This window comes from Xiphophorus couchianus, chromosome 1, assembly GCF_001444195.1.
Source record: "Xiphophorus couchianus chromosome 1, X_couchianus-1.0, whole genome shotgun sequence".
Taxonomy (NCBI): Eukaryota; Metazoa; Chordata; class Actinopteri; order Cyprinodontiformes; family Poeciliidae; genus Xiphophorus; species Xiphophorus couchianus.
Window position 1 is genome coordinate 8806920 of NC_040228.1, and position 24492 is coordinate 8831411.

Genomic DNA, 24492 nt, shown 5'->3' on the forward strand with positions numbered 1-24492 from the left:
GTGAATTGTTCTTCAACAGCTAGTTTGAGTTAACTAGATATTTTTTGAATTATAACCCACTAACAACTGCCACAACTTCATCTTTGCATCTCAATTTGAAAAATAAATATTAAAGGTAAACAAAAAGGTAAATGTAGTATCACATGATCAAAATCAGCATCTCTACAATCTTCCTGCTCACCCGGTCGGTGTTTTATCAGACCAGCACGCTGATGTCTGCTGCCGATAACCACCAATCACCTCTCCTCTCTGTAAACTCACTTCCACCTTCATCGTCTCTCTGCTGTCACTCTCCCATATTCAGTTACACAATTGAAAATGTGACGTCAGCGTAGTTGTGCTGCTCCACAGTTGATTTGCTGTAATTTAGCTATCTTTCTGTGTGTGTGTCTCCAGATGCCCAGTTTGTGCGGGTAGCGCCACTGTCTGAAACTGATAACCCAGAGGACGATAAAGTTTACGTGTTCTTCACTGAGCGTGCCCAGGAGGCAGAGGGGGCGGCTGGGAAGGTTCTCTACTCCAGAGTGGCACGAGTTTGCAAGGTACGATGAGCGTCCGGTGAGCAGAGATGGAACACAGATCAGACCAGAGGCTCTCTGCATGAAGTTTTCGCAGAGGTATTTTCCTGCGAGTGTCTACGTGCAGATTAGTGTGTCTGCACAGGTTGGGGTGTGTGCTGAAGTCACCGACTCTGTCCAACTGAATGTCCCTGTTGGCTTGTCTGAAGTTTGTATATAGAGAATCTCTTGCTTCACGGTAATACTGACCATTCTTAAAAATGTATGATCAATGAGAACCAACAGATTTTTTTATTTGCTTGACTGTTAAAACTCGTTTGGTGTTTAAAACCTTAAATGTTCACGTTTCTTGGGGAAATAAACTACTAATAAGTTGGTTGTGGGTTTTTATATTCAGCTGCCTGTATTTTTATACTTCAGTGGATCTTATTGTCTGGGACTTCTACAGAAATTATGCCAGAATGAATATCTGGTATTTACAATTAATTTAAAATGCCCTTAGTGTTTTAAACCTCCAAGCAGCAGGACCCTCTTAAAACGATTTAAAGGATATGGACCAATTGTACTAAAGGTTTTCTCAGGGTCTTTCAAAAGTTTATTTGGTCTCTTTTGGGCTTTACTTATTTTCGGTTCATTTTTTACACTTGATCATAACAGCATATTGTGCAGTGTGTGCCTATAAAAACGAGAAATGTGGGAAAAGTACAAGACAAAAGGAGCATGGAGACAGGGAAATGAACAGTGTCTGAAATGTCTTTATGTCGTGTCTTCAAAGAAACGTGAAGAAAAAACCTGACACAAGTCCTGAGAGAAGCATCAGCCTTTATCCAATCAACAGCTGTGTACAGTTTTCAGCTTTCAGCGAAAAGCTCTTCTGCAATTGGAAAACCCAACAATAAAATGTCAAAGTAATTTCTTTGTGACAGACTGCCGATATTAATTTCAATGTCAGTTCTTTTACAGATCCATTCAATAAATTGGAATAGTATTGAAAAGTTAAGTTGATATGTATCTGTATACATATATTCAATTGATCGAGATTCAATGGGATTAAAACTCTAAATTTGATTTATTGCTTAGGGGCATTTTAATTGCTGAATAAAGTTTAATAATGTCCAGGTTGAACAATAAAAATGACAAAAACAATTTCTAAAAATGCTTAAGTCGTGGACTGAAAATAAGTGGAAAGAGCCTGTCAGAATTTCCGAAAGCCTAGAAAGTTATTGATCAAAACCAGATTGAAAGATGACAAGCTTGCAGTTTGTGGCTCTTTAGAAACCATAATATGAACTTTTGCGCTGTTAAGTACATGTAATGTGATGCAGCTAGAACCTGAGGAAAACTTCTTTCCTTTCTTCGTATTGTGCACAAAAACAAAACACTTCTAATCGTGTTGTATTGTCAGCTTGAGGTTTACATGAACATATTAAGTCTTTTTAAATTGTGTTGTAGAATGACATCGGAGGTCAGAGGAGTTTAGTGAATAAGTGGAGCACCTTCCAGAAGGCCCGGATGGTGTGTTCAGTTCCAGGACCAGACGGCCTGCAGACACATTTCGACCAGCTGCGTGAGTAAAACAAAAGGCAAACACATTACACACGCAATCAGACCTTAGCTGCGAGAGTTACAACAACAGCTGGACCTCTGCCACTGAATGCTTCATAAAACAGGAATTGAGCTCAGAAATTCAGCCAACTCGGGGTGTGTGTGTGTGTGTGTGTGTGGGTGTGTGTTCGTACCACTGGTGTTTTCTAAGAGATTTCACACACCGAGGAAACCTAAAGGAGCTTGACGGCCTCCTCGGCCTACTGTACGTCTGCATAGCCAGACTGTTACCGCTACCAACAAAATGGCTGGTCACCTTGGGTTTGCGGCTGTGCTTCACCCATGGTTGCCACGGTAACTGGCCTCACGTAGAGATCTTCAGACTTTATTTATTATCAAGGATTCCCTTGATGGACAGATCCCTGGCTTAGGAGGCCACTGCCTTTCCCCATCCGGCTGCTGGAGCTTTTGTCGTTTTAATAGTGAGTGGACAAAAACATCAACACTGAAAGAAATATGTGCAACAGGGCATAAACCTCACAGTTTACAGCAGTGTAAAAGATTAGGCTTGTACAATAAAGAATTAAATGTAGCGTGAATGCTTGCATTGACCTGCAGGTTATGGACCAGCATGCATCTGCAGTCATTCAACCCCCACATTACCTTTTCTTCTCAGCTCTTGGAGGACCGAGTGAATAGAAAAGCAGACGGGCATGCAGCGGGTTTGAGCTACGCTCTTATCTCAGCTGGTCATGTAAACAGAGGGATTTTAGAGTAAACAGAGAGACCCACACAGTGAACTAGTTTGTTTATGCAGTACCTTAACTCATGAACAGTAAATCACATGCTCTTTCATGTAGCCCAGAACTTAAACAAACACACATGGGAAATTAGGAAGCACTTGTAAGCACACAAATTGAAGGTAAAGCTTGATTTTAGTTGCTAACACACATGCACAGGCCTCGGCTCGTCTGTATACACAAAAACCGTTCGGACTTGTCAGACGCATAAACATTTCCGTCCCTCATGCCTGTGGCCATGTTCTACATATCTGATAAGACTCCATATGAATTTGTTTATGAATACACTTCAGCAACACATGCACACAAACACAAAAACCACAAGTCCCACATTCTGAGGATTTACACATTGGCTTAAGACTGCTGCCTGTGTTGTGTTTATGCCATGCTCTGTCAAACGGAAACACTACAAATCCCATAAACCTCTGTTGCTCTGTGGGGCTCACACTCGGTGCCTTGCAGATGTATTAATCCCCCTGAAATGTGTTCATGTTTTTGCTGTATTGCAACCACAAAACGTCAGCGATTTAATTTGGATTTGATGTAGTTGACCAGAAAAACAATGGTGCGTAATTTTGAAGTGGAAGAATTACCACTTCAAAATGGTGGTAATTTTGAAGTTACTGCCAATAACTTTTACATTAAAAAAAAGAGGTTTTATCAGCTATTCCACAACAATGCCAACCCAATGTCCATTTGGCCAAAAGACGCATCACAATGCTAAAGATAAGCCAAAAGTTATTCCCAGAATATCCCCACTAGTGAATAAAATTGCTGAATTAAAACAGACAGAACAGGAATTGTATGAATGCTGACATGCATGCTTCTCTTACAAAATGCACAGCTTTGTCCAGATAATATAAAACTTTTGCAAGGAAATGCAAAAGAAAAAAAATTCCCAATGACTCTTCGCAGGCTCTGCACAAATCAAATGAGGTGGTTAGAAAAAAACAACAGAATTTTAACAAACTAGCACAGTTAAACTACAAGCAAAATCCACGGCTACAGCACCACGAATCATTGTTATGCTACAGAACCAACGCAGGCAAACATGTGGAGCCAACAAGGTCAGAAGAAACATGCTCACCGACTGTCTTCTTTGTGTTGGCAGGAAAGTTAAAGCTGAATTACTGCCACCTACTGGCTCACCGGTCAGGTGTTCACTGACAAGCCTCACAAAACTGGTAAAACATGTAAATAAGATCCGTTAGAGCAGCAAATATTCGTTTTGAGAAGTTTACAATTCACATTTTGTTTAGTAATGGTCCCGCCTTTAAGAAGAAATGAAAAGATTGGTAATAATAGCTTGGTCAGCAAGGCCAACCAAGGCATTTAGACCAAATATTGTGTCTAGCTTTTATTTGTACCAAATAAGAATAAATATCTTTTTTTTACCATTTGTCTGAGGCTGTTGATTCACATACTTGATGTTATGTAACACTTCCCACTGTGTTTGGTTTCGAGAAAGCATCTGGTCTGTGATCACCTCATGGCTCGATTCACCAGACAGTTTTGCTTGGACTTCATTGTTCTGTTGCTTTTGCTTTTGCTGTTGGAGTGACTTTGTTCACGCTCGTATGTCTCACTTTCAATCTGTGGGCTTCTCGTTGTTGTGGATGCCGCCAGCGTGAAACAAGTCGAGCCCCACTGAACCGCAAACACCAGTGGAGAAGAAGGTCAGGCAGTTCAGATGCGAGTCTATCTCACAGGAAAGGATTCTCAGTGGGTTTCTGTTGATGTCCTTGTTGTTGTAGTTGCTGCCTGTCGAGGAGAACAATGCGGGGAGATTTTAGTGCTGGAGACAGACAAGCTTCTGCGGTCTGCCAGTAGAGACAATAAAATACTTTGTTATTTTTCCTAGTCTGTTTTTGTGTGGGTGTAAAAGGTTTAGTCATGTCCTAAACAAAAAACAAAGCCCATAACCGTTTCGAAAACTGGAAAGAAGCCTGGAACAGTTTAGGATGCTCCTGAAAGTTGGAAAAGATGACAATTATTAGAAAGCAGGCACCTGTTAGTAATTTTCAAATGATTTTAAATGAGCACAAAGAAGAAAAACATCTAAATAATATTTTTCTTTGTTCAAAATAACAAAATACATAGAACCTTCTGCATTTAAATGTTTTTTTTTTTTTAGAAATGACATCCACAAAAGGAAACGGCAAACATCATTGACCTAAAAAATATGATTTTCTTAGTTTTTCTTTATATAAGAGTAGAAAACTGTACTTACATGTATCATAAATGTTTTTAATTATTTTTTACCTGTTTTTCCTTTAGTGTAAAAAAATTTTTCTTTTGGATTCTTCTTTTTGAAGCCATCCATCATCAGGGCCCGGCTATAATAATGATTGGATATTTGACCAAATGTTACATTTAGGTTGAGGTCGGTGCCATGCCAGAAAGATTTATATCCACACCAAAATCAATTTTAATGTTTGTTTGGACTGGAACACCGAATTGTGTCTGACTTTCAATCATCTGACCCAAAATTAGACCAGAATTAGACAAGTTCTGAAATAAAATGAAAAGAAATCAATTTCTTTTGTAAAAAAAAGAAAAAACAAAAATCACAAAACACTGAGTCATATTTTTTCTTTTTTAAATAAATGATGCCACGATTGAGTAACAAACATCCTCAACCTAAAATATAAAGTGTTTCTTTTCATAATTTATCATTGAAGTCAAAATCCATATTCTTCCCTGTTTATTAATATTCATGTGCTTCAAAGTAGTCTCAAATCAGTTTCAGGTATGCCTATTAAAAAATAGGGCTGACTCCTTAATTATTACTTGAATCAAAGTGGTCAACCCCACTGTGAAGGCGTTGCCGTTATTGATCTCTTAGAGAAACTGAGAACAGCCACTGGACCACAATGTGGAAAAAGATATTCATTAAATAAATCACCACACTCAGGTAAAGTGAGCCACCAGCCTCCGTTATGACTGATCAACTTAAGGGGTTATTTCACTTTATCTGACCGTGGAGAGAAAATTAACTCAACTCTTCATCTCACCATCCTAGTTTTGTTGTTACATAAAATGACTACTTTTTTTAATTTTTTGTTTTTGATCTCCAGAAGGTCCTTAAAAATAAAAAGATTTTGTTTTAGATTAATTTTGTTTTGATTGGAGGGCTTTTATGACAAAAAGCAACAACTAAAAAAAATAAATACAGTTTGTAGAATTTAATTTCTTGAACCTTTAAGCCTGTGTCTCTGATATTCAACTTCCAAATACCTTAAACTGTACCTGTCGGGATGAATGGGCAGCATTTCTCAACTAAACCTTTTTTTTTAATCCTGTCTTATTCCTGTCTGGAATTGTTGTGTCATTTTTTAATCATACACTGCATCAGGGAAAAAAAAAAAAAACAATAATAGGAAAATCCAGCTCACTCCTTGTTTGAAAATAAATCAATGAAAAATCTTCCAATCCTTTCAGATGAATCTAGAAAATGTTTCTTGACCTAATTGCCTCATCAGCAATTACAGTTTGCTACAAGTGGCATGGAAGCAGGTTCTGTAAGTGGAAAATACATTTCTATTCCTACTCCCCCAGTGAGGCTGTCTAATCCATCACTGCTTGAAGGGAGCCCCAGTTTGTCAGGAGAAGAAAGAAAAAAGGAAAGAATAGATAGGGAGAGAGGTGGAGCCATCAGTCAGATTAGCTGCAGGGGCAGGGAGGGAACAAGTGGGCTTTGACCTGACAAGAGAGCCAGGATGGAGGAGGGGATGGAGCAGAGTTATAGGCTGGGGAAAGGAGATGATGAGGGGTGTAGAAGCTGTTATTGCTGTGTTATTGCTTTTATGCTGTTAACGAGAAGTTGAGGGAATAAAGGGAGCAGGAGAAAGAATATTAGGAGGAGCACTAGAAACAGACATGGCTTCAGGAGAGAGAATAAAAGGGAGAACAAAGTATTTTTCCTAAGGAAGACATAAAAAGAATGAAGTCAGGGGAATATCTCCAATGTCGCAGGTGTTTCAAGGTTACGTAAGACTTCAAAATTGGAAATGGCAAAAGTAACGCTCTCCTACTTCTGTTCTCTTTCAGTCTTTCGGTTTTTACGCAAAACTCAGCTGCAATGCACTGATTTCTGGCTGGCATTTGGATTTATATTTACGAGGTGCAGATGAGAGAGTAAATATAAAAATGAAAAACATTAAAGATTAACAAATGCACAACAGGATTACCACGAGAGGATTTTCATCTGACCTAAAAAAAAACTTCATGAAGTGATTCTAACAAATTACCTTTTGAAAGTTCTACATTGTGTTCCAAATTATTATGCAAATTGGATTATAGTAGGGCTGCACAGTGACACAGTGGGTAGAGCTGTTGCCTTGCAGCAAGAAGGTCCTGTGTTCGATTCCCGGTCCGGGGTCTTTCTGCACGCAGTTTGCATGTTCTCCCTGTGCATGCGTGGGTTCTCTCCGGGTACTCCGGCTTCCCCCCACAGTCCAAAAACATGACTGTCAGGTTAATTGGTCTCTCTAAATTCTCCCTAGGTGTGAGTGTGTGTGTGCATGGTTGTTTGTCCTGTATGTCTCTGTGTTGCCCTGCGACAGACTGGTGACCTGTCCAGGGTGACCCCGCCTCTCGCCCGGAATGTTAGCTGGAGATAGGCACCAGCACCTCCCGTGCTGTGCTATTAAATGTATAGATGGTATTGTGCATCAGGGCTCTTTGAATCACTATAATTAATTTCAGAGAGCTGGTTGATTAGTTTGTCTGGTGGCCTCAATTAAAGGAAATCTAGTTAAGAAGGATGTTCCACATTATTAAGCAGGCCACAGGTTTCAAGCAATATAGGAAAGAGAAAGAATCTCTGCTGATGAAAATCATCAGATAGTGTAGTGTCGTATGACAAGGTATGAAAACATTAGATAATTAACAAAACCTGAAGCATTATTGTTCTGTGAAGAGATTTGTGGCTGATTCAGAACAAAGATGGGTTTGTACAGATAAAGGCAAAATGAGGAAGGTTTCTGTTAGACAAATTCATCAAATTAAGAGAGCAGCTGTTAAAATGCCCTTACAAAGCAGCAAACAGGTATTTGAAGCTGCTGGTTCCTCTGGAACCTCAAGGTGGAGGATCCTCCAGAGGCTTGTGGTGCATGAACCTACTACTGGGCCCCTAACCAGAGCTCACAAGCAGAACCGGTCCCAGTGGGCCCAGCCGTACATGAAGATTAATTTTCAAACAGAAAATTAAAATTAAAATCATTGTTCACTGATGACTGCTGTGCAACCCTGGATGGTCCAGATGGACGCAGTAGTGGATTGGTGGTGGACGGCCACCACGTCCCAACACGGCTGTGACATCAGCAAGGAGGTGGTGGAGTCATGCTTTGGGCCGAAATCACATTGGTGAATCATTGGTGGAGAATCATTGGTCGGCCCCTTCAGAGTCCCTGAAGGTGTGAAAATGACCTCAGCAAAGTATATGGACTTTCTGACTGATCACTTTCTTTCATGGTTCAAAAAGAAGAACCGTACCTTCAGTAGCAAAATCATCTTCATCATGACAATGAATGCTGCAAGGAATACCACTGTGTCATTGGCTGCTATGAGAAACTCATGGTGTGGTCACCATCCTCCTCTGACCTCTGACCTCAACCCTATTGAAAACCTTTGGAGTTTCCTCAAGCAGAAGATCTGAATGCAGTTCATATCAAACCAGCAGCTCTGGGAAGGTTTTCTGACATCCTGCAAAGAAATTCAAGCAGAAACTTTCCACAAACTCACAAGTTCAATGGATCAAGAATTGTGCTGTGATATCAAAGAAGGTCCTATGTTAACATGTAACTCGGTCTGTTAAGATGTTTTTGATTGAAATAGCTTTTGATTTTAGCTTTTATGACCACTTAATGCTGCACATTCAAAGAATGACTGTTTGCAGATCTTTATAATCCATAAAATGTTTAGAAAATCTGCTGTGCATAATAATTTGGAACATTTTGCATTTTGAGTTTTTTATTTTTGAAAAAAATACTGTTCTCATGAGGAGCTTTGTTCAGTAAAATTTGATTTATACTGTAATAGTTCATGACTTGGAAATCATCATTTGCATTGACCATTTAAGAAAATCTGAGAAAATATCACTTGCATAATAATTTGGAACACGATGTGTATTGAAAAATAAAACTTTCCAGATAGTTTTCTTTACATCAGTTTTTATGATACTATGGATACTTAAGCACACACCATTCATCTAGATGGGTTTTATGCTGAAGCTCTATTTTGATAAGTTATTTTGCAGTTTTGGATCCTTTAAAACCTATAATACTTATAGACTTCTGGACTGGATTAAACACAGATCCTTTAAATTCGAGCTGCGCCAGTCAATCCGCCAGAGATCAGAATCACAGTTTTTGTTCAGCTTGTCAAACACAAAGCCATCAGTGAGTTGGATGTGGCATGTCAAAGATAATGGCAATCATCTAAATATGAAACAGACTTTAAAAGGCCTTCGTTTTTGAGAAATTGGAATGATCTTTTATTTAAACAAATAAGTCATTACGCCTGGAATCGCAAACTTCTTTCCATGTTTATGTTTCATTTTAGATCGTTGTCAAGACCGAGAAAATCCTAATCAAATCCTTTACTTTTTCAAACGATGTAGAAGCCTTATTTACAAACAATGAATATAAATGTTTCTAATTAGATACAGCAAAAATGTTTTCTTTATTTTCGCGTCCTAATCTACAGTAGTTTATACCTCTCGAGATAAATTGTTGTTTTAACCATTTGAAGACATAAAGATTATACTGGATTCATCTTTTTTTTTTTTTTTCGCGAAAAGTAGCAATATTGCAGCTTTTACCAAGACAAATGGGCAAAACATATAGATGCTAGATCTGCAAGCTGGTTGATATTTAAAGCTGCAATCGCAGCATAAAGTTATCAAAATATTGACTTGAGGGGGCTGAGATTCAGCATTTTCCAGGTTTTCATTTGCAATAAGAAGGATGGAGACAGAGGCACAGATAGGTCAGGACCGCTGACCAAACGGGTTGAAGACAAGATGGAGGACTGATCCTGATAAATTACTGTGAGATGGTGTCCTCACTCGAAGACGACTGAGAGGAGAAAGAGTCGGCGAAATGTTGGTATTCAGGGTGGCTGGCTTGAGAACGGAGAGAAACAACAGTGGAGACATGAGGAGAATAGGGGTATTTGCCTGGGGGTCTCTGACCAGACAATTAGGATGAGCGGGAGGAGGAGGAAGATAGGGGCTGAGGCAGCAGGTCTGCGGGTCAGACAAGACTATCTTCCTTCAGGGGGGAAACGGCCGTGTTTTGTTTTGGGAAGAAGACACAAGAACAATCCTCTGGAGAAAATAGGCCAGACAGACAGACAGACAGATGGATGAGGAACTAAACAGAGAGATAGCATGATGGAGGGATAAAGGCTGGGAGGGGCAGAGAAAGTGAGACACAATGAAAGCGAGTGCCTCCTTGAGGGATCGTGGGAAGTAGAGGTGTGGAAAGGGGCACGGAATAATCACCTGATGAAAAGTTGGAGAGCCAGAAAGAAAAAGACGACAAAGATTCAGAGGGAGTCGAACGAAAGCAAGGATGTGGTTAGATCAGCACTACTGATCTCACAAAGTCAAATCAGACTGAACTGAAAGATGCTGGCTGATCTCATGTGATGGACAAAGGTTTTGTTCACCCCTCCTGCTGCCATGAAAGATTAATGAAGTGAAAGCCGGTGCAGCTTAATAAATCAGACACCTAAAGGTACGGAGGAGAGAACGTCTCTAAATCAGTTCTGAGTTAAACTTACCATGAATGATAAGAGATTTTTCTGTTTTTTTCCTTTTTTTCTGAGGGTAAGCCATAAATAACTGAGGCTTCTTCTATAATTTTCTGTCGAAAAAAATTGTCGAGCTGCGTCTTCCAAACTTGAGCAACGTTTTCAAGTGGAGATGAATGCACAATGAGGTGCGGAAGAAGTCGGAAAGTATCTTTGAAGCTCAAGGCAAGGATTCAGATTTTCCCTACAGGGATAATCCAAAGTCTTTATTAACTTTACACCGTACTTCTTCAACACCAAACTCTGTTTATTTACTTTTACGCGCTGTGAGGTCTTCCTTTTTACCCATCCTTGAAACACCGCACTTCATTACACACAGAGAGTTGATATTTCTGAATCTTTAGATCTTATTTCTTTGTCATTCCTGGCACGTGTTTACTGTTATGAGAGGAATCTTTTTCTTTTTTTTGTACTGTGTGAACTCTGTGATGAGGTTGGTCCAAATTAAGTCAAGTTTTATTCTTTTGAGTTTTTCTAGTAACAGCTTTTCTTCAATAAGATCAGAGTGTAAGTTCACCTTCCAGAGGAACAACATGCAGTCAGAACCTCAGTGGGACGGGTTAAATAGATTTATATCGGAACAACACAGTCAGTCCAGACCTAAATCTAATTGAGAATGTGTCCCCGGACATAAAAATGTCTTTATTATCAACTCAGAAGGGCTTGATGCAAATTCATGCCACACTATTCAGATTGTTTTCTTCTTGAATTTTTTTTAGACATTCATAAATCCCATTTCTCCCACTTACCACCCGTTTGTGTTGGTTAAAATCCTATATAATACTAATGTAGTATTTTGAAACTTGCAGTTGGAATATGACAAAGTGCGGAAAAACTTCAAGCGGGTTTGTTATGTGTACAAGCGACTGTAACATCTCAATTATCATTCCATTTACCACTGCGCTAGATCTCTGGTATGAACAAATATGGTTCTTTTCAACCATTTAGTGTGAAGAGCTGGTGGTCTCCTGTCCAGTGGGGGTACTCTTTGACATCGGCTTATTCTGCTCTTTGTTCAGGCTTTGGAAGATACAAAAACACTTAAATGGGATCCACTGAACTGGCTGAAAAGCTCTAAATCTTACCAGAGCACTGACTCTCCCACTGCTCCTGTTTTTAGTCTGGCTATCTTTCCTGCTTTGAAAACATCACATCGTTTTGAGAGAGAAAAAACAAAAAAAGAACATAGCACACAGCGCATACATCATGAAGAGTTATCCGGAGTTATAAAACAAGGCTGCCATAAAAATCTTTCAAGACAAGTGGAATGGGAGTGGAAAGAGCAGATGAGAAAGGTAATAATCTGTTATGTGAGCTTAGAAATGGGGGACATTTTCTGAAAGCTCTGACCCTGAAAACAGAACCAAGAAGAAGGAACCATGGAGATGAGACGAGCAGGTGTAAAAGACAACAAAGCCTAGGAGCTAAAAAACACATTTACACTTTAATAATAACAAATATATAAAACAACTATGCTCCAGGATCTGAACATGTACAAGCAAATTTAGGAAGCACAAGGTTTCCATCCTGAATGTGACTGTTTGTGCGGTGAAGATGTGTTGATGAGATGAGATTAGCCGTCGTTCCTGGTGGCCACCTGGAATGTGGGATCTTTCATCTGCCTCTCTGTTTCCATCTCCACCCCTCCTCAACACGAGAGAGGAAACGTCGTGACCTGTGTTTACTCCCTTCATTCTAAGGAATACACACTGCAAACTAGTGAATAATCCCACTTATTCACTCTGTTTGCCACATAAAATGTGAAAATCTGAACTTAAAGAAAAGTTCAACAAATATATAGACCCACTTTCTTTCCACTTAGTTCTCCTTGTTAAGCAAATAATGCATTTCCCCATTACCTCAGACAGGCTGTGCTACAAACTCTGTGCCTCAACATCAGCAGGAGCTCTGAGAGTTTCTAAGACTCTCAAAGCTGTTTGGCAAACTTAACCCAGAAGTTGAATCAAGTCATGTATTTATAGATTATCACAGCATGCCACCCAGAAAACAAAGCGCTCTGTTCTCTGCTGTTGTGATGGGACGATAAAACATTCGCCGCTCTTATCTGAGACAAAAGTGCAGAAACAGAACAGCTTTGATTTATTGTGATTTAAATAAACTGTGAGAGCCAAGGTCTTGTCTGAGCCGAGACGGCAAAAAAGATGAATGCTACGACAAGGTGCCAAATAGGAATTTATTTGATGAAAGAGGCAAAAGTGTATCGTTAAAGTTTGGTCTCTGAAGATTAAATAAAAGCTTGAGTATTTGCCAAAGTTAGACAAGGAACTGTTGTTTTCTCATTACAACATCAGACTTGAAGAAACACCTGTAAACATCTCTTTGGGACAGTTGGCAGTCGCCTGCATAACTTCTCTTTCTGTCTACTCCCATATGTTTAAAGTTTGAGTCTCAAAGGGAGGGCATTATGCAAAACTGACCTTTTTTTTTTGGGTTTATGCCATTTTATAATGACAAAAACACACCTGCAGTTTTGCTTTGACTCATTCATGCATGTTTGAGAAATCCTTGAATCTCCCATGGCAACCATTCATTGGATGCCTTAATGCTTCCTCATACAATGCAGCGACTATTTTCCCCAAAACCTTTCCACCTTTTAACTGCAGTTCCCAGTCGAGGTTCTGCTCCACAGAGAACCCCACACAGCTCCTCCAGACTAGCAATTAGCAATTAGCAGCTGGTGGAGCTGCGAATTTTCCTGAGTTCATTATCCAACACACCTAAGAATAATTGTAAAAGGTATCAGATATGGAGGAAAGGTATCAGATAAAGGTATGTGCTGAAGGGGAAATGTCAGAAAGGTTGGGAGGTCCTTAAAGAGACAGAGGCCAATTTTCACACATCAGATACTCCCTTTAAAAACTGCTAGTTTGTTTGTGGGCAGGTAAAAACCTTACATCAAAGAGAGAAATTTAACACTGCATTTCTTTACTGCTCTTTTAAAAACATAACATATGCAACGAATGTTATTTAGGATGTTTTAACACCAACTAAAAGCAACTTTTTAAAAAACTAGCTGCAATCCATTTGCCCACCTATAAGATGTGCAGCGTATAAATAAATGTCTTCATATAGTGGAAAGTGATGGAAGCAAAACATTAAATAGGTTTGAATGCAAGGAAACAAAAACTACAAAACAGACATTAGACTTCTGTAGGAGTAAATAAAAAAAAAACACTTTGAATTGGATTCAACAAAAAAGCAATAAAGATTGTTTTAATTGGTTAAAAGACATATAAAAAGACAACAAACTAAAATTCAGCTATTACACTCCCTGGACAATTTGTGTTATATTTACATCAACGAAGTCAAAGTTACTAAAAAATTACTTCAAAACGGACAGAAAAATGTAAAAGTTGAGCAACATCAAAAATGATCAGTGTTACCTTCATGTCCTCCAGTTAAAAACAGCTTCATTCTGTTTATTGTTCTCTAAACTGTGACTCCGGCTCATCATCGGGTTTATTTGAACTCTTTCATTCACAATACTGACAATCTAGTACAAAAAATGGTATAAACTGGATTAATCTGCTAGACTTGATGGGCAAGTTACACATAAATCTTTTTTTTTAAATACTTTTTCTCCAATCCAAGAATTTTTTTTCTGCTCACCTTAGCAGAGTGCAAAACATTTGCCTTCTTTTGAGAGAAATTGAAAATATTTCTCTCAAAAGAAGGCAAATGTTCTAAAACACTGCACATTTTTGCATCTAACCTATAGTTTCCATCAGTCTGGCTTGATTTCATAGTTAACCGCATTGAGAAATCTCTCCAAATCCACCTGTTTGAGTTGAAATGAAATTGCCCTGGCTTTAAAGGATGGCCGTGCAGAGACAGACAGATGGAGAGAACAATCTCCACCTGACTGCACCGCTTGAGAGAACACAGCTTGAGCAACGGCAGAGCGAGAAAAACCCGGCTAATGTTGCGAACTGCTGTTTTTTAAAATGAGGAGCGAAGAGCGAGGCGTGGCGTTGGTGTGTGTAACAGCAGGTGTTGTTCTCCTGCAGCGGACTCAGCCCCCAGCTCTCCCACTGCGGCTGTTTATTAATGGCTACAGATTCATTACAAGCAGCCAGTCAGCCATGCTGCCTGTACGCCCAACGCTATTAGTCACACAGGCCGCCCTATAGACGCAGGATTGCATAGGATGAATACAAAGTGTCTAACTTTAAACATACAAGCATGGTTCTTCACACAGAATAATGCTCAGACACACAGTGCAATAAGAATGTGAAATGTTATTTAACTGATGTTTTACTTTGTTGTTTCTCTCTTTCATTCATTCATTCATTCATTCATCCGTCCTTTCTTGACTCATCTCCGACGGTCTCCATTCAGAGGACATCTTTATTCTTCATGGGAAAGACAAGAAGAATCCTCTCATCTACGGCCTGTTCACAACTTCAAGGTATTTCCTCCATAATGCAGAAATAATAGGAGCAGAGTCCTATATACTTGTAATTTATGTATATTCTTGCACATGTGCTGTGAGAGGGAGTGTTTGAAATTTACAGCAGATAAACAGTTTGTCCTCCTACACACGGTTTATATGAGAAAAAAAAAACGTGGAGTTACAGATGCTTATCAGCTCTTTTTGTAGATACCGGGGCATTTAAATCCAAACTCTGCTGTAACGGTTTATGGGAGTAAAGCTAGAGTGTCAAAGCAAAGAAAAAATATAGAGTATTTAACTGATACTCAGGGGTCATCAAGCTGCAGGCATGACATGAGCTGGAAGCTGCTGGAACGCTGGTGTCTCTATGCACATTGAAGTGGGCTTCCAATCATAGACCCAGAATGTGCTGATTAATAAAAAACAAACAAAAAAAACTATCACTTTCACTTTCAACTGTCACTTATACTTTTAAGCTCAAATAAAACTTGCAGCAATCCCTGTGGATTAGCCAAACACCTTCAGGGGGAAAGATTTGTGGTGAGGTGGAAGATTGAGCTATTTGATCACAATGGTAAGAAGCATGTGAAGAAACGGGAAAATCATGATAAAAATCTGCTTAGCTGCACAAGCAACCTATTGAAATCCAGATCTGGAGATTAAAACTCAACCAATTAAAACAAAAAAGCATAAGAGAAGCAGAGGCATAAAACAGCAAACGTCACTTGCTGAACTACAGGTGTACTAACAAATAACAAATGTATCTAAAATGAAAGCCTTAAAATGTCTTAAATTCTTTTTTGTTTGTTTTTTATTTTTGTTTGTTTTTTAAGTGTTGGCCTTAAATACATTAATCACAGGTTCGTCATGGCCTGACAGGGACGGCAACGAGCTCAACTGTTTTTCATTTGGGTTTTTAAAGACTAGAAAAGGTTTCAATTCTACCTGATCTCCTCATAAAAATGGATACGGTACCTAACTCAAGAGAATTAAAGGTAAACATTTTATTATTTAATTCAACAAGCGAGATCCTTCAGTCTCCCACACAGCCAAACCAAGTAGTTTTGTCTAGTTTGTAATGCAGCTCTTATTTCATGTGAATAAGACAAAACTAATTTACAAACAACCTGAGGACCTTGTTTTAAGCCACTGGTTCTTGAATAGTGATGAAAATTACTGCTTGTATTGGTACATTATTTCACTTAAAGTGTACGGTTTTTAACTTGTTTGTTTTGCAGTGTCCATTCCAGTTTTGTAGAAATGGCTTTAAGGTCTTCCTTTTGACTAAACCTTTCCATCATTGGTCATTTCAAATAAAATCTGTGGCACTTTTGCAATAGTAAGCCGTTTCTGTTCTGGCAAACAACAAGATCTCAGCTGCTCTGGTTGGTTTCCTCCTGATGTGTTTCATCACATTTTCAGTGGAAAACAGGTGTGAACTGCAGGGAGGCCAGTCGAGCATATGCACTTTGTGTATATGAAAGCACGGCCGTGCAGAATGAGGTGTGGGATTTTCCTGCTGGAATAATCACAGACCTCTGTTGTCTCGACAGCGGCATCATTTTCACCAACGCTTTAGAAGTGGCTCCTGCATCGATGAAACCTCGACGTTTGCTACGCGAGTAGTGCGATGATGAAACCTGCATATTGTCTGTTCTGCACACTGAACTAGTGTGCTTTGTGTTTTGTTTTTTTTCTAAGATCTGAATTTGCTCAGAGAAGTCTGAAGTGTTTCTGTACAGAACGATCACAGGGTTTGACTGATGCTTTCCAAAATTGTGCTTACATTTGTGTGATGGAGAAAGTTTTCTCAGGTATTACTGAGCCAATAAGGCAGCTATTTATTGGAGCTAATCCAATAAAATTGGATTGATCATCCAATTTTTATTTGTTGATATTGTTTTAATCTATCAGAGGCCAATAAATATTAATAAACTATTAACATATCTAATATTTCTTTTCAGTGATTTCAGTTCTCCCCATTTCATTTGGGATTATTCTAAAGTGGTATGTAACCATTTTGGAAATTGTGTTTGTAAAAAGAATGAATAAAATTTCAGAAGCTTGCAGCAATGTTCAGGCTTCAAATGAAACTTCAGAGTACAGTGAAGGACATTCTGCGGTTTTAATCAGTGAGCATTCCTGCACCGACCAGATAGCACTTTAAATAACCCTGACATCCAAAAGTACAAATTCCTGTGGTTCCTGAAATCCCTATCCAATAAAAAAATATTTTGATCGTAACAACTCCACATGTAACAGTCCTCCTTATGTTTGCATGTTAAAATATTTATTACATTTTACATAACAGCATGCGGTTTTCTTCCACGACTTGAAGAAGGAAGACAATGAAATCATCTTCCTTTTAACTTCCAAGCAAACACAACATCTGCGTTGTTCTGCTTCAGTCAGGGAGACATGATGCTTTGCCACGAAGAGCTTGTCTGTGACAGGGTGCCTCATATCACACTCTGGTGCGTGGCACACAGATGTTGGTGTCACACGCTGCCGGTTACACACCGCTTGCTCTTTCTTATGTCACTCTGAGTCATGAATGAAATTCTTGTTCATTCACTTTTAACAACAATGAACATTCATCTTCGCATCATCATCGTCGTTGTCGTCATCTGTGAACGGACTTTAGGGCCAAACTGTGCCATTCTGACATTTTTCACATTTAAACATACCTACAGTGCAAAACAAGAACAGAGTCCACAACTCTTAACCCCTCTTTACTCTGATACCCCAGAATAAAGTCCAGTGCAATCACAAATCTAGTCTTTATGTAAGAGTTGCAAAAGGAAAGCCAACGTCTGTCAGAAATCATGCATAAGACACAAAAAACCCTGAACACATTGTCCCTATGATGAACGTGTCATAGAAAAACTGAGTGTCTTCAGTCAGAGGCTTTGCTATAATACAGACTGCTACAGAAGATCTTTGCTGCCCACAGCCATCACCGTCTACAATAACTCTAAAGAATCTTGAATTTATACGAGTTTTTAATTTCCCTTTGGAATGAATAAAACAGTTTTGAACAGAACTGAATTGAACATGGTTTGTCTTAAACCATACTGTTCTGACTTTGAGTCATTTTGTGTCATTTTCATAGTCTCATATCATTTGCCACCACACACAGTTTCCATTCCAGTATTTCATTCTATTAAGCACCAAGCATCATCTTTGTCTGTGTTGAATAAATGTCTACCCACAGCATGATGCTGCCACCGCCCTTTCATGAATAGGATGCTAATAGTTGTCCATAATTTTCTTTATTTTTATGCAAAATCCTCTTTTGCTAATTTGTGCAAAAAGCTAAACTCAATTCTTCTCTTTCCAACCCGACTGAGCTCGAGTTGTTCATGAGAAGGATCAGCAAAGTGGCAGAGGCGTCGCCCAAAACACCTGCAGCTGTAACTGCTGGCAGACAGAGAAAGAAAATGGCCGATGTCTAAAAGAAACAGACTCGTAGAGGCGGAGGCAGCTGCCAAATCAACAAATAAAGAACCCAAAGAGCAGGCGGCATCTGAAAGAGCGGTTTAGGAAAAAGTTAGTAAAAGAGAGAGGAAAATGAGCACCCTCATGGCCAACTAAGACAGCCTGGATTTCCTCATTTTCTCCACATCGCTGCTGGCACCACACACTCCCAGAGTTAACAGCGTTCCTGAGCTAAACCCCAGAGCTCTACAGTAGCAGCAGAAGCATGACTGCATTTGGCACGGCGGAGCAGGGTGTTGGCCTGTTTCTGGGGGATTTGGAAAGTATCTGGAATCTTAGCAGGGAATGGACAGAAATCCAAAGCATCGCGCAGGGTGGGGTCGCAACCACAGAAGAGTGGGTGAAGAGGGGTCACTCCTTCTGAATGGAAACTCCTCCCTGCAGCAAAGTCATGGTTGCTCACTCTCTCTGACTTTAGGATAGGGTTGAGAATGAACACTGAATCAGTCTTCTGTATTTTTTTTCCCTTTTGAAGGCACACCTACTTTGGAATAACTTTTGAAAAGGAGATTTTATAGAAAAGTATCTTTTTATTTCAGAAAAACTATTGTAAATACTCTTGTAAAATTCCGCAAAAATAGTCTGTTTTAACTATGAATGCCAGGTTTTCCATAAATTTATGAGCCTGAGGAGTGAATTTGGTTTTAAAGGAGTTAAGTGGTTTTATAGTTGTGATTTTCGGGCTTTGTGATGTGTCAGAGTGAACAACAGGCTGGCCACAGAGAGGAATGAAAGGAGGATTCCTTCAGCGGAGCGTCAGAGCATACATGCTGCATATGTGTCACCCAAATGAACCAAGAGAAACCAATCTGAGTCATCTAAATGTGGCTTTTCTGTCTATCCTGTTTCTATTTCAGTGGATTTTATTTTATTTTTTTTACTTAAACAAGCGTTTATAAGAATCCTTTCCAGAACTGACGATGGTAGCTACAGTTGTTGGTATGTTTTGCGGTAAAAATCTCAAAGGGAGCACATTTCAATACTTTGACTGCTGGCAAGGAGAGGTCAGTAAAAGTTAAAGAAAAGCCACAATGAGATGCTGCTTTTCATTTCCAGTGCCAGTCACATGTTTGTAATAAACACTGCAGACAAAACACTCACATTGATTTTGGGCTCTTAATAATTTACTGAACCATTCTTTTTCATGGTAGAATGAGGTTTTAAACAACTCCAGATAATTAAAAAAGCAAAATAATTTCATTAGGACTTTCCTGTAATCCTCACAGGGTCAAAATTATACATACAGTGGGTAAGTGCCCCTTAGAAAGTTGCAATTTGAATGTATTTTGTGGCCACCCAGGGGTTTCTAGCATATGTCCTGCTGGATATTCTTCTATTTAGAATCAGTGGAGTCAACTTGGTTGGTTTCCTGGCACAAACCCAGCTGTTGAGCGTTGGGCCACGCTTTTTTTGGTATAACTGAGGTCAGAGTTTTTCAAAAGCGTAATGCCACCCTGCCTTCACCATTCCAAAACCAGTTTTGGTACGTGTTTAGGATTATTGTTCTGATAAAACCCTGTGCTGAATAGGAGTTTCAACCATTTGGCCCAAACTGTCACCCTCTGATGAAAAGAGAACAATCCATAAATCAACAAGGCTCAAGTCTACCATAAACTGAAAGCCTCAAAGCTTAAAGGCATTGCTCTGAGTGGTACAGGTTTCACATGTCTATGGACTCAAATGTCACCGACTAGAAAAATAAAACAATTGGAACTCTGGCAGCTAACTATCTACACTAGAACCAGTTCTTCCAGATAAATATCAAATGTGAAAATGTAGCTGTTTGCCCCTAGAGAAAGGAGTCCAGGTGAGGCGTTCGAACTTCAGAGCAATGTGTTCATTGTTAAGCATGGTGGAGGGTTTCATTTTCTTCCTGTTGTACTTTCCTATTACAAAGATGGGTGAATTAAAAAGTAAGAACACTGAAATTCTTCCCTTCTTCTCTAATAATTTTCTAACCAGCAGTCCCAATCCATGACTGAAAATGTCCTCCCAGATATTTTTGTGGAAGCTCACAATTACTGCACACATTGATTGCTTCATGGTCCAGTACAAGGAGACACTCCGCCGCCGGGGTAGACGGCTGAAGCTTGGTCACATCTGGGTTTTCCAACAGGGAAGTGATCCCAAACACATCAAATCTGGTTCCAGAATGGACAGATCAGGCTAACATTTCGCTTCTGGAAAGCACTGACGCCTTCCGTTCTGGAAATGCATGCCCTGAACTTAAAGGTTCCAGAATCCAATTAATTTAAAAGAGCGTTCTCAACTGTGTTGTGAAGAATAATTCGGTCTCCAGCCAGATGTGTGCCACAGGCTTAAGGATGGCTACGGTCAGCAACTAGCAGAGATGCAACTTCCAAAGGGACATTTATTTCGATTTATGTACATATTTATGTCTGTATGTACAATTTTGACCATACATTAAAACCAAAAGTACAAATTCCTGTGGTTCCTGAAATCCCTATCCAATAAAAAAATATTTTGATCGTAACAACTCCACATGTAACAGTCCTCCTTATGTTTGCATGTTAAAATATTTATTACATTTTACATAACAGCATGCGGTTTTCTTCCACGACTTGAAGAAGGAAGACAATGAAATCATCTTCCTTTTAACTTCCAAGCAAACACAACATCTGCGTTGTTCTGCTTCAGTCAGGGAGACATGATGCTTCACTCATTTCCTGTTGTTATAAAGTGCCAGTGCAGTAAATGAAAAGTTCAAGTGCATCATTAAAAGTCCAAAATAAGAAGATGAGCATATGTAGACTTTATTACCAGTGCCTTACATCACTTTCTGACTGAAGTGATGCTGTTATTATTGCTGCTGGTGGAAGGATAATAATAGGTGGGCAGGATTACCTGACAGCTCTTCTCCTGCTTTGTTTTCAGTGACATCCTGAACGGTTCGGCGGTGTGCGTTTATCGAATGGAGGACGTGGTTCGAGCCTTTAAGGGCAACTTTCTGCATAAAGAGGGGCCCCAGTACAAATGGGCCGAGTTCACAGGAAAAGTGCCTTATCCACGGCCGGGAACTGTAAGCTACAACTCCCAACCGTCTGACTTGATGCATGATTTTAGTTGAAAATGATTAAAACAAGCACACAAGACGATGCCCTCAGATTTTAGCTTTCACTTTCACTTATTGCCCAAATAAAAAAGCTGCATAGTGTCTAAAAAAAATAATGTCTACATGTCGTTTTAAGGCTAATGCAGTGCATAAATAGCGATGCATTTTTTTTCTGTTTCTCACTGACAGTGTCCCAGCAGCACTTATGGAAGCTACAGCTCAACCAGAGAATATCCTGACGACGTAATTTTCTTCAGCAGGACTCATCCGCTGCTGCAGGTCCATCCTCCTTAACATTATTAAATTAAACCCATTTAATGTAATAAGACTCTGCCCTGTTTAACGCAGGGCCCAGTCATTTTTTCCCCCCTCTCTATTTTGGTCTAAATAAAATTAAGAAATTAAATTAAATCGGCTTTCACCGCCTCATCTTTGATGACATGAATTTTCCATCGTATTTTGGCTGATTTACAAAGCTGGCTGAAAAATGGCAATTTTAACACTTTATATTTAATATGATCAGTTTTGTAAACATAATGACCTTTGTTTCAGGAACATGTGCTGCCTCTGGGAGAGCGCCCACTGTTGGTGAGAGTGGGTGTTCACTACAAGTTTAGCAAGCTGCTGGTGGACCGGGTGGAGGCTGTGGACGGCACGTATGACGTCCTGTTCATCGGCACAGGTAGAGAGCAGAGGGAGCGGCTGGCTCATTTTAAACCCGGTCCTGCTTTTTATGTTAAATATTATTATTTGCTCTTTGTTTTGTCAGATTCAGGACTTGTGCTAAAGGCTATCCATCTGCCAAGAGAGCATGGTCAGAGTCAGGAGGTCACTCTGGAGCAGCTGCAGGTTTTTCAGGTACAACAAAATATTAAAGAAATAAAGAAAATGGCATATTTCAGCTTAATTTCAGATTATTTTAGATATAAATCTTGTAATTTGATTAATCTGCATAATGTTTTCCGACCCATTACCTCAAGGAGGTTATTTCATTGTGCATTTTTATTTTTTTTTTTACATTTCTTAGGTTTGAGTTTCATAAAAACTATTTAATATTGATCTATAATGTTGCTATTTGCTTCTTTAGACACTAAGCATGTTTCTTTCTACTCGCAGCACAAATCACCCGTGACGGCGATGGCGTTGTCAAAGAAAAAGGTACAAAATGAACGAGACAGAAAGTCACTGCCAAACTTATAAACTCCCTGACTCACGCACACACACCCCTACACACACCCCTGCATGCTCAGCGTCACACTTATCACTCATCTTTCCACCTTGCGTCTCCCAGGACATCTTCACCACCAGTTGCTATGGTTACCTCACCTCAGTCAGTGGCATAATGAAGTGATACCACACTGTACACACAGACTTGTGTGCACACGCCCACACACATATATAAAAAACAAGCGTTAACACATTTTTTGCTCCTATACACAAACATCATGAGTTCAGTGTGTTGCACATCATTAAATGAGATGAATATTGTCTTTTTGTTCATCATTTGAACTGGATTTCTGCCTCTTTCTGCTGTTCCCCTTAATGATCCTCCATTCTACTGTTTTCTCCTCAATCTGTTTCTATCTGTCACCTCTCTCGTCTTCCACAGTGGCTGTTTGTGGGCTCCAGGGAGGGTGTGTCTCAGCTGGCCCTGTACCAGTGTGAACTGTACGGCCAGGCCTGCGCGGAATGCTGCTTGGCCCGGGATCCGTACTGCACCTGGGACGGACATGCCTGCAGTCCATATATGCCCACCGTGCGCCGGTAGGGATGAAAGAAAGAGCACATTATTTTAAAAATCCAAACAACAGCTAACGTGATTATAGTGTAGCTAAATGTCTTCCCTCTCAGTTAAATGTGGGCGATGCAATCTCCAGTCAGTCATCTAGATTGAAATTAGAAGCACATCTGTTGATAGTTTAAAAGTTGATCACATCTAAACTCGGATTTCTCTGTTTAGGCTTTATGCATTTTTTCCAGATGAATAACACTGTGGCCCCTTTACAAAACGTCTACCAGTTTTTTTTTTTCATGTTTATTGGGGATATTCTAATCTAACCTTTTCCCCCAGTGATTGCATGAGCAGATTGATTCACTTCTATCAGATTGAAGCACTACATGACCTTCTCTCTAGTGCCATCATCAGGACAAAATTTACATAGTAACCAGCATTTGCAAATCAATGTCATCACTCTGAGCCTTTTCTCTGGTAGAGCTAAAAACAACTAACCAGTGGAGTACACAGACTTGTTGGAGGGCAGGGTGCTCAAGAGGAAAAAAGGTCAAAATTATGGAAATTATGTTGTTTGGCAAAATTATAGAAATATAGGGCACTGGTAATCCAGAATGCTACCTTGGGCTACACACTATATGCTGTCAAAAACACACTCCCACATTTTAAAAGGGCACTTTTTTTCTAAAGAGAAAAAGGGGCAGGATGTCTAGCACCACCTAGTGTCTATCAGCATACATCCCTGCAACTAACCGTTATATTTGTTTGTCTGCAGGAGAAATGCTCGTCATTTAGGGGAGGAGGAGGATCCACTAACTCAGTGCGTCCGACAGGGAGGTGAGGAGCAAATCCAACGATTTCACCAAGTGTGAAGTGTCCAACTGCTCATTATGTATGAATACTTTACAGTCCAACATGGTTTGAATTACATATATAATAACAACAGAGTGTATGTGGCCTGTGGAAAGCTACAGAATTCAAGTTTAACTTAAATTTCTTAGTCTATAATACCTTTCTTAACTCCCTCTGTTTGGATTTAGAGATGAGAAAATGTTCTAAGCTGCAGTAAATATGAAGCGACCCATACAGCTTCT

The 24492-nt window shown here is 39.5% G+C and overlaps 1 protein-coding gene across 1 annotated transcript in view; it reads left to right on the plus strand.

The window, feature by feature from the left end:
- The window catches only part of sema3h (sema domain, immunoglobulin domain (Ig), short basic domain, secreted, (semaphorin) 3H), a 62311-nt gene that overhangs the window by 33518 nt on the left and 4301 nt on the right, over positions 1-24492 (plus strand). The window contains exons 7-16 of the mRNA XM_028014460.1: positions 397-542; positions 1971-2085; positions 15041-15110; positions 21489-21633; positions 21856-21945; positions 22219-22348; positions 22436-22524; positions 22783-22824; positions 23276-23430; positions 24174-24235. Coding sequence (XP_027870261.1) covers positions 397-542; positions 1971-2085; positions 15041-15110; positions 21489-21633; positions 21856-21945; positions 22219-22348; positions 22436-22524; positions 22783-22824; positions 23276-23430; positions 24174-24235 — 1044 coding nt within the window. The remainder of the gene's footprint in view (positions 1-396; positions 543-1970; positions 2086-15040; positions 15111-21488; positions 21634-21855; positions 21946-22218; positions 22349-22435; positions 22525-22782; positions 22825-23275; positions 23431-24173; positions 24236-24492) is intronic.